The sequence below is a fragment of the Megalobrama amblycephala genome, linkage group LG21, assembly GCF_018812025.1.
Source record: "Megalobrama amblycephala isolate DHTTF-2021 linkage group LG21, ASM1881202v1, whole genome shotgun sequence".
NCBI classification, from domain to species: Eukaryota; Metazoa; Chordata; class Actinopteri; order Cypriniformes; family Xenocyprididae; genus Megalobrama; species Megalobrama amblycephala.
Window position 1 is genome coordinate 25,415,803 of NC_063064.1, and position 11,255 is coordinate 25,427,057.

At 35.9% G+C, this 11,255-nt stretch overlaps 1 protein-coding gene across 5 annotated transcripts in view; it reads left to right on the forward strand.

The window, feature by feature from the left end:
- thsd7bb (thrombospondin, type I, domain containing 7Bb) overlaps positions 1-10,404 on the forward strand; it is an 86,312-nt gene extending 75,908 nt beyond the window's left edge. For 4 of the 5 annotated variants that reach the window (XM_048172749.1, XM_048172747.1, XM_048172750.1 and 1 more), the window contains 7 exons: positions 2,060-2,234; positions 2,594-2,767; positions 3,103-3,198; positions 3,370-3,452; positions 6,509-6,701; positions 8,873-8,960; positions 9,302-10,404. In XM_048172749.1, coding sequence (XP_048028706.1) covers positions 2,060-2,234; positions 2,594-2,767; positions 3,103-3,198; positions 3,370-3,452; positions 6,509-6,701; positions 8,873-8,960; positions 9,302-9,380 — 888 coding nt within the window. In that variant the 3' untranslated portion in view covers positions 9,381-10,404. The remainder of the gene's footprint in view (positions 1-2,059; positions 2,235-2,593; positions 2,768-3,102; positions 3,199-3,369; positions 3,453-6,508; positions 6,702-8,872; positions 8,961-9,301) is intronic. The other variant, XM_048172751.1, reaches the window with a different exon arrangement.
- Positions 10,405-11,255: the final 851 nt, after the last annotated feature.

An 11,255-nucleotide genomic window follows, 5' to 3' on the forward strand; every position in this document is an offset into this window, starting at 1 on the left:
ATTCATAGCCTGTTTTTTCAAAAAATTAACATTCAAACCAAAATAGCTGACTTCCTGTTGGTCGGAGCTAATGAATGTAAATTAGAAAATTGTCCGGCTTGATGAGAACAATATGTGTACCGAGTTTGGTGATTGTAGGAAAAACTAACCCCCCACTTTTGTCAAAAGGTGGCGCTACTGAGCCCCTCCACCACGCCCATTTCTATGGCTTTGTCCATGTCTACTGGTTGACAATATTGATGTGTGTGTCGAGTTTCATGCAATTTGAAGCATGTTAAGAGCCTCAAAAACACTCAAGAATATTATTACAGTTTGACCTGTTGCCATGGCAACAATATTTCAAATATCAAAAATCCTGTCATAGGTCTACATCTGCTGTGTATTGACATTACACTGATGAAGTTTGAAGCAAATCAGGTAAAAATAAGAGGGTGATCTCAAAACATTTCAAAAAGTGATACACTTCCTGCTGCCAGTTGGTGGCGCTATAACTTTGACTCACAATAGTCACATCCATGTGATCAGACTCCTATAACGAACACACTCGTGAAGTTTCATAAAGATCAATATATGTATGCAGACGTTATAACACATTTCCTGTTTCCTTTTTCTCGCCATAAATTCGTTGCCTCGCCACGGCCAAACCGTTCGAGATATCAAAAATCCCCTGGCAATTTTTAATCATCAGTGTCTTGACTTCATGCTGACCGAGTTTGGTGGCGATCGGATTAATCGTCTAGGAGGAGTATATCAAATTCCAGAGCATGCGTTTTTCAAACAACCCTTAATAGCTGACTTCCTGTTGGCGTGGTGTTTAACTTAGAGCACGAAAGTTGTTCGGCCCGATGAGGTCTATATGTGTACTGAGTTTCATACTAATACGTGCAAGCGTGTTTAATATATGGACCAAATTTTCAGACTTTTTTCAAGGGGGCGCTGTCGAGCCCCCCTGCCACGCCCGGGTACCAGCCTCTCCGGCGTCCTAATGGCCGCGGATTCCAATGTGTGTGCCAATTTTCAAGAGTTTTTGAGCATGTTAAGGCCCCCAAAAAGCCCCGGAAGACGGAAAAAAAATAAAAAAAAAAAAAAAAAAAAAATAATAATAATCCTTAGAAGAACAAGAGGGCCCTGCGCGAATTTTCGCTTGGGCCCTAATGAGCACAAAATCAGTATATTAGAATGATTTCTAAAAGATCATGGAGTAATGGCTGTTGAAAATTCAGCTTTTTCACAATATTACTGTTTTTACTGTATTTTTGATCAGTTAAATGCAGCCTTGGTGAACATAAGAGACTGACCCCAAACTCTTGAACGGTAGTGTATGTCAAAAGTAAAATAACTTTTTAGGTTTAAAAATTTAAATATGTATAAATAAAAAGTAAAAGTCATTTTTAGCTCTAAAAAGTATATAATTTTAGGTGTAAAAAATAAAATAAGTAAAAATAAACGGTAAAATGCATTTTTAGCTGTAAATTATGTAATGGAAATATGGGGAAATATGTGGAAAAAATAAATCAAAATTAATTTTGGGTGTAAAATATATAACTCTAAAATATATAATTACAAATAAAAAATATCAAATTCATTTTAGGTGTAAATAAATACAAAAAAAAAAGTCAATACCTTGTCCCAAGTTTCTCTCTAGTAGAACAATTTTATACCATGTCTCTACAAAGTCACTGAAATAGGTGTCCTGAGCAATCAAACGTGTTTCTATGACAGACATAGGTTCTGTAAGCAGCAAAAAAAGAGTCGACATGCTTTTTTTTTTTTTAATCAGAACACTTACTGATCAGAAACGCTCTCTGGCTGTGAATCATTTTGCGTGTTGGACACGAGCCCATGCGGAGGCCCCATCATGGTGTTATAATGAGCCAATTATATTATGGCTAAATCTAGAGTGGTTTCTTTCTACCCACACTTTCTAAATAACAGAACTGTGGAAAAAATGGCCTGATCTATTTCAGCAGCACATAATACTTCTAAACAGCCCAATATAACATCATGAACATGACAGATGCAGTCAGATCCTAATCCTTCTCTCTCTCTCTCTTTGCAGGGGGCCGACTGTGGCGAGGGAGTAAGTCGGAGGGAAATATCCTGTGTGGTGCACTGGGGTTCTCTCTCAGGTCCTCCTCAGCCTGTTCTGGTGGATGATAAGATGTGTGTAGGAAATTCACAGAGCAAAGTCAGTGAGATTGAGTTATTGCAGCCCTGCACAATCCCTTGTCCAGGTTTGCATCTCTAACAAAAATACTAGCACAAATACCACACTCAATAAATTTCTTTTTTAATGTTTTTGAAAGAAGACTCTTATGATCACCCAGGCTGCATTTATTTATTTATATATATATATATATATATATATATATATATATATATATATTCTTTTGTAACATTATAAATGTCTTTACTGTGTCTTTTGATTAGTTTAATGCATTCTTGCTAAATAAAAGTATTAATTTATTTTTTCAGAAACTGTTTTCAACATTGATGATAATAATGAGAAATGCTTCTTGAGCACCAAATCAACATATTATTATGATTTCTGAAGGATCCACTCATTTGCTGCAATTTCTCTCTTATTCATCAGGAGAATGTCACCTAACCAAGTGGTCACCGTGGAGTTCATGTCAGCTGCTGTGTTTGGATGGGCGGAGCTTTGAGACGTGGGGTCGACAGGCTCGTTCTAGAGCTGTAGTCACACAAGTCCCGGAGAACCAGGACTCCTGTCCCAGCCAGATGTATGAGACACGGCAATGCCAAGGTTTGTGGGAAGCCGTAGTGGAGAAAAACAAGTTTTAGTTGAGTTTAATGCTTTTTTGTCATGAACTTGCACTACTTATTTTCAACATTTTGATTGACAGATATTGGTAAAGAAGCAGTCTGCCACATTTAAAAGAACTCAATACTTGGTTTGAACAAATAAACCCCTTCCTTTTATTTGGCTTGGACAGTTCCAAGCTGTTGTTTTTCAGAGTTGTTATTTCCTCTCTGGCTGTTTGAGAAAACAGCTCAGAGGCTGAGAAGTGATAAACAGGATGTGTTGTTCAGCCACTAAACCAGAAAAGCACTCCAGTGTGTTTTCATCTGTTCTTCCAGGAGGAACGTGTCTTAGTTATGAATGGATGACTGGTGAGTGGAGGCATAACCGTAGGCTGGTGTGGTGTCAGCGTTCTGATGGAGTCAACGTCACAGGTGCGCGCTATTAATGTATTGAGTCTAAATGCATTATTTCTGAAAATAGCATTAAAAGAGAGCAAATTCATGTCTTATTTCATAGCTTTTTTAGTATTGGAAATGATGTGGAAAAAACACAACCATTAATTTTAATTTTAGCTTAATGTAATCAGTGTTCCTCTACATTAGGAGGCTGCATCGCTCAGATTCAGCCATCTGCGGTACGACAGTGCCACCCTCCCTGCACCAAACCCTTCTCCTTCTGCACACAGGTAACACAGAACACACATGATCTGATTCACTACCCGCTGAATCTCACAAAGAACATGTCCTGGTCCTATTTCATCCCAAATCTAAAAGGAACAAAATAGCAACAGTAATTCTAATGTTCCTCTCCGGCCTCCTCATTGTTATTGTTAACTAAAACTGTTAAAAAAACTTGTCTTAGCAACTAACTGAAGTAAAATTTTGAATTGAAATAATAAAATACTAAAACTGAAATCAAAATTAATTGAAGCTGTATAAAAATATAATAAAAAAATAATAAAAAATGGCAAAAGCACAAAACTAAATGAATAACAAAATTATTCAAAATGAAAATGAAAACTTAAACTATAAAAAAATTCATTATTTGCTTAGATGCATTGCTGTAATTCAGAAATGTAATACTTAACAATTTAAAAAGTTTTTTTTACAGCATTGATTTTTTTTTTTTTTTCTTCATTACAGTAATGGAAAATGTGGGGTGTTTTCGATATAATTATTATTATTATTACAGATGCACAGATATAACGACCAATAATATGGTATCAGACGATAAAAGCAAATTAAAAACAGCTGATAGTCAGGGCCGATCAATATATCCTGTCAATCAAAAGAAGGCAGGAAATTGCACTGCATTTGGGCTTTGTGTCAAGAAAATGCTGAGAAACCAGTTTAATATTAATAGTAATTATATGAATAACATTCAGAAAGTTAAGAAATATTAATTTAATCTTCAGAATTTAGTTAATGTGTGTTAATATTAATTTGAGTAATGTTTGTTTATAACTGATACCAGTTTTACTCTGAAACAAGCTGATGAAATGGAGAGAATAAAGTTTTATTTTGCATTTCTTTCAAGATATAGTAATTAAAAATATAATTATTAATTAGAATGAAATTATGATTAATTTAAAAGAAGATATTAGTGTTAATTTCGTCACCTATTTTTAATTTAGTCTTAGTCTTAGTCTTGTGCCAAATGTCCTTGTTAGTTTTAGTCATATTTAGTCATTCACATATCTTTTTTTGTTAGTCAAGTTTTAGTCGACTAAACGTCTCGTCATTTTAGTCTAGTTTTAGTCAAAAGAAAACTCAAGGTATCTTAGTCAAGTTTTAGTTGACTAAAAGTCTTTTAATTTTAGTCGTTTTAGTCAAAAAATTTTAGTCTTTTTTTAAAAATAACACATTATTACTGATAAACATTTTAGTAAAAAAAAGTCTTTCACATATCTCAAACATTGGTTAAATGTCATAATTACCTGACAAAATACACTTGTTGAAAGATTTTTGTTGAATGCAAATGTTAAACGTGTCTGGTTTCCAATTTCTGATTTAGGAGACACATTCACAAATGATTAACCTGTTCTGAAGAGTATTTTATTTTAACCAACACAATTCAAAAGCTAGCATGTCGTCGTCGCTCGTCACTCGTGTTCGCTTTGGGTGTTGTGTGTTCAGCAGTTTCGTGTTGCAGCCACAGGCGTATGAGACCTGTAAAGCCTCGTTTACACTGCACGCGTGTGCGGCTTGTTACGGCTGCGACGCGGCTACCGGAGCTGATACACGGCCACTCTAGTCAATGCTTGTGTTTACACCAGCCGCGCCGCGGTGCGTTTGAGAAGCGTCCCAGAAGCGGCTTGACGCGCCGCTTCGCTAAAGATAGGCGCCTCGCCTCCAAGACGCGCAGCTCAAATACAAAACAAAGTCAAAATAATCACCCTGTGTAAACTCCCACTCATATTTTACATCACTAGAAACTGACGACAAGAGATTCGAAGTTGAAAAACTTGAAATTTCTTTGTTTGAGTTGACATCGCACAGAGGACGGAACAACACCTTGACGGAGCCGTAACGAGCCGCACACGCATGCAGTGTAAACAAGGCTTCAATGAGGCTTAACTTGAGCAACAGCGCGAAGCCGCGAACTCGTTCTGAATATTTTAAAGGCGTAACAGCTGATGAAAAAGCAGAGACGATTGTAGACGAAAATGAAGAGAGATTTTATCTTAGTTTTTATTTTATACAAAACATTTTCGTCTCGTCTTTTTTCGTCAACAATAATGCATGTTAATTTAGTCTTAGTCAGCGTTTTTGGACAGTGGTGCAGTCTTGTCATCGTCTCGTCTTAGTCATGAAAAAAAAGGTCGTCGACGAACATATTTCGTCTCGTCTGACGAAATTAACACTAGAAGGTATAAAAGACAGAACCCCCAAACTATCGGTATCTTTATCGGTATCAGCAGATATCCCTCTGAATAATTGGCTATAGGTATCGGTGGAGAACATACGGAAGAGGATTAGGGCCAAGCAATAATAAAAAAATAAAACCATCTCGAGATTAAACTTGTTAAATTACGAGAAAAAAGTCATTAAATTTCGAGAAAAATTTCGAGATAAAATGTTGAGAATAAACTCGTTAAATTTCGAGAAAAATGTCGAGATAAAATGTTGAGAATAAACTTGTTAAATTACGAGAAAAATGTTGAGATAAAATGTTGAGAATAAACTCGTTAAATTACGAGAAAAAAGTCGTTACGAGAAAAAATTCGTTAAATTACGAGAACAAATTAGTTAAATTATGAGAAAAATGTTAAATTTTGAGAAAAAAGTCGTTACGAGAAAAAATTCGTTAAATTACGAATTTGTTCTCATAATTTAACGACTTTTTTCTCGTAATTTAATGACTTTATTCTCATAATTTAATGACTTTATTCTCAACATTTTATCTAGACTTTTTTCTCGAAATTTAACAACTTTAATCTCGAGATGGTTTTATTTTTTTATTATAATAGTGACTGATATTCCTTTTTTTTTTTTTTAGGAAAGGATCTTTGACAGATGCTGAGTTTACTAAATGTGGTATCATTTGACTTACGACAGTGTCTCACTCTGTTATAATGAGATGTAAAACCCTTCATTATCACATATCACAACTTCATCTCACCCTCTAATGCCATGCAATTAACAGCTGTACATCTCCATATGTAGAGCGTAGCACATTTCAATATCCAGCATACTCCCCCATCACTGATGTTTTATGAGAATCTCTCTGTCTTTGTGTCAGAATGGAGTCTGCGGTTGTGAGAAGGGCTTCACAGAGGTCATGACCTCTCATGGGTTCCTTGACTACTGTACTAGAACCCCAGGGTTGGACCATAAGAAGGCAGATGTGAAAACCACCGCAGGCCGTCTTAGACCAGAGCACGCTCGGAACAAGAGCCACGTCAAGGACTGGGCGCTGCAGCCTCTTGGACCAGGTACTAATGACAACCATTTGCTTTCCTATAGGGTACTGCAGTTATGATTTTTGTAGGCCAGCCCAGAAGTTAGCATCGGTTCCCTTGACAAAAACCCAATAGGATTTTTCCATTGGCTTTTGAATTGCTGCATAAAATAAACTCTGTGACCAACACATTTTTTTTCTTAATGATCATCTCTTTATAATTGAACACACCTTTATGAATTTTGATGCTTAAATACAATTGCCAGAAGTAACAAGCTAAACATAGTCTATAAACAAACTGCACCACGGCACGGTCGCATGACTTCAACTCTTTAAGAAACATTTTCCCTGAAAGTTTGAAGTAGACTAGTGAGTAGATGTGTTCGGTGTGATGGCGTTTAATGTCTCAACATCCTCAGTACATGCTTGTTAGCAGCCCCCTTTTTTAAGACAAGTAAAACCTTTAGAAAAACAAATGACTTGTGTATTTTATGTTATATGTGACCCGCTCTGGCGAAATGAGATATGGGCCGATAATGTGGAAAAACAATGAAAAAATCGATTTTTTTTAAGCTAATTTCAAAGAACAGACTTTCAAAAATAATCTCCCAAAGTTTCGTAGTCCAGATAATTGAGTAAAGGTATTTAAATGGCTATTAAATTTGACATAGTTTTACTAAATTCGCTGGAAATTAACTTCTCAACTCCTCTCGTCACTTATGAGCATTTCCCGGTATCCCCTGAAACGTCACTATCTCTGCTCTCCAAATATGGTGTTACACGTTGTATAGAACCAATCAAAAAGCTTAGAAATGTAAACACACTGACATAAACGCGTGCTCTGTGTAAACAAGCTAGTAGATCTCCTCAGAAAGATTCAAGTTCAGTACTGTATAGTGTATAGTGTAGTGTAGTATACTGTGTGTAAGTTAGTTCTGTTTATTAATAATATTTGAAAAATGTCACTGTCAAAAGAGAAAAAAGTGGCCAAAGCTTTAAACTGGGGGCTGCTAACCTAAGCTCTGCTGCTCTCACTTTCTCTCTCTCTCTCTCTCTCTCTCTCTCTCTCTCTCTCGCACGCACGCACACACGCGCACACACACACACACACACCCTCTCTCTCAAGCAAAAATGTAGCACCTCTGTTAAATCTTTCTGATTTTAGTAAATCTTTGTAAAAGTGCCTTATAAAATATTAATTCAAATAAATACTTAAAAATAATTTGAGCTTCAGCCTGGTTTAATAGCATTTATATATATGTATGTCTTTGGTCAAATTAAGCTGTAAAATAAATAGTTTATCCCTTTAAATGCAATGGATTTTGAAAGATATCAACAAAAAAACGGGCAAAAAACTTTAAAGCGATTTTCTCAGGTTTTCAATTGGAAAAAGAGGGCAGACGACCATAATTCAAATGGGTATATCTTTAAAACCATTCAAGGTATGACTTTGACTATAGGATATCATTTTAAAGCTTATTGTCTCATCTTTCCATTGATACCAAAATCTCAATTTTGAAATTTGGGTCACTGTGACTCATTTTGCTGGATCAGGTCACATATGATAAAACATAAAAATATCTTAAACTTGTGTTAACCACAGACCTTATTTCAGGCATTTATCCAATAACTCATTCAAAAAACAATTGAACTGGAAGTGATAAAATGCTAACTGGTTTCCATGTTTAGCCTACAAATGAATGCCATCCCTGCAGGACTCTATTGGATGGATTGTTTGATTGACAGCTAAGGCTAGGACAAATAAATCAATGCATCGCAAATTGAGAAATTGCTTCCAATTCCTTACCCACACAACTTTAACCTTCTATAAAATAATCATTCATAAAGTTTGAAAAGGTTGAAGCAAATTACAAGGGTTTGCAGTGAGCTGTTTACATTAATCTTGCGTCATAAAAGCATTCAGAGGTGCAAATACATTCTCGGACTTAGCCGGACGCACAAACGCTCTTCACTGCTCTTCTTCGTGAGCATTTGAGTGTGCAGTTAAAAACTAGCCTAGAGCGCAATCAGCTGTTTAAACTAAGCTCAGAATCGATTCGAGAGAAAATTGCGATGCAAAATCCATCCACAAATCGAGATGAATCGATTTATTGTCCCAGCCCTATTGACAGCTGGTGGTCATGAGCCAGTTTTCTCAACCATGCACCATCCTTTGCAAATGTTAATGTTTATTTTGACTAACAGATGGCCGTGTCAAGTTGTGGGTATATGGGCTGATGGCAGCTGGGTTTGTTGTGATCCTCCTCCTTATCATGATGTCCTTCCTACTGTGGTGAGGCTGATTTTTACATGGCTGTGCTAGTTTAATGTGCTTCATATCACTCTATGGTCTCTTTCTTTCACATAATAAAACAGCTGGGCTCCTAATCACCCTCCCGTCAGTTAAGTTTGCGATAATGACTGCCTAAATGAACATTACCCCATAAATAAACCACTGGTATATGTTTTTAACACAAATCATTTATGACTCCCTCATTGGTAAATATCATAGATGAAACATGTATGTTCTGCACTCTAGTGGTGATAGTTTAAACTACAAGAAATCATGACACAAATTGTTTCTTAGGTGGTTGTTCTGAGTTTATACAAATTTAAACATGTTTTGCATTTCAGTAAGAACCCAGAGGACAGTCCCAGCAGCAGTCCGCAGAAAGCACTGGCTCTAGCATATGATGGGGACATGGATATGTGAGTCCACCATGTGTATGCAGTGCTAAAACATGCTCAAAACGAACGTCTGGCATCCTTCAGGCCACATCATGAACATTTACAGCAGCGCACAAGCTGAGTATGACAAAGAGCCAGACCAGAGATGGTGTTGACTGGAGAACTGATGTTTAAACAGCACAAAAACTAAAAGGGAGGCTGTTGGGAGAACATGGAACTGCACTGAGGAAAATGTCATACAGGATGTGACATGTCTACAGTACCATAGCGTGAGTGTGTGTTGTTTGTCTGTTATTTCGAGAGTGTGCGGGGATCTGTGCGTGCAGGTGTGTAGGTGTTGTTAATGATAGAGTTTGTTTAATGCCCATTATGAGGAAATTGTTCTATACATGTTAAAGGAATCGTTCACTCATAAAGGATTTATTTTTCACTCACTTCTCATGTAGTCCCAAACCCGTATTAATGTCTATCTACTGTGAAACAAAAAAAAGAGAATTTCTAAAGAATATCTTGGCCACTCTTTTTAATATCATCAGTCGTATGAACTTCTTTTATGATGCTTTTGCATGCTTTTTCCATGCTTGAAAGCTTTGTTCCCATTCAGTGCATGAAAAAGAGCTACCAGAACATTCTTAAAAACATTTAATTAAAATTCCTTTATGTTCCGCAGAACAAAGTCAGTTATATGAGTTTGAAACTACATGAGACTGAGAAAATGATGACAGAAGTTTCATTTTTGGGTGAACTATCCCATTAATGATCCCTAAAGAGGGATATTTTCTGATGCACTATATTAGTGCCATCTTAAGTGCCATATTTATTAATTTATTTATGTTTTAAAACCTATATAGCCTTTAAAAATTGCCTCCCTATTTGAATCCTTTAGGTGTTAAACAACAGTCTTTTGATTTCACCCTGATCAGCTTTGGAACATTTAAAATGCTTTGTTGCCCCTGAAAAGGTTGTGACATGGTCTTTTGTAATGTGTTTACTGTGAATATTTTCTATCTGTGTCTTCTAGTGGTTTATAAATAAATCTGAATCTCAGAGAGGAGTCTTACATTTAAATAAGCACTGTTTCATGCTCCATATTTCTGCTGTGTTTCACTATCCGGTTGCGCTCTTTTAGATTCCTCTCCGTCTTTGCGGTTCTGGAACAGTGCTGCTGTCATTTCTGATCAGTATCAATACACTGAGCCAACTTCTATGGGTCAAGCCCAGATTGTCATATTCCTCTCATGAATTATAATTAGAATGTGAATTAGTTACAACAGATGAGATCAAATGAGGAAAACGCAGGTGCTGCACAGCTGCATGTATTTGCAAAGGCCTGTAGGTGGCAGTATGATACTGTGATAGAAATCACAATTATTTGAGGTTTTTGGTTCGTGTATGCTGATATAAAGCTCTCTAAGCATACAATACAATATCAAGGACATCACAAGACAGCATCTGAGTTAAGCATTAGTAGCCATATATGATGTTTGAAAAACTGTATGTTCTTCAATAAAAACATGTACTGAGGGGGAAAAACGAAATATAGTTTCAGTTTACATCTTGATTGTTTTTTAGCATTTTAATTAAGTTAGATTGTTTTAATATAATAATAATGATAATGATAATATATTCATTTAAGTTTATTTCATCCCACTGCCTCCTTCAAAGTTTGCTGAGGACCTCTGGTTAGGAATCACTGTTCTAGATTTTTTATCAAGATTTAAAAAAAAAAAAAAAAAAAAAAGATAAAGATAAAAATGACTGCTTAATTTAAACATAAAAAAAAAAAAAAATTAAGAAGTCATTCATTGCACCTTACACTTTACAGATCAGCTTATAAACTATTTCTAAAGTTTTAAAGAATTACAGTATACCAATAAAGGTATAATTATTTCAAACCTAT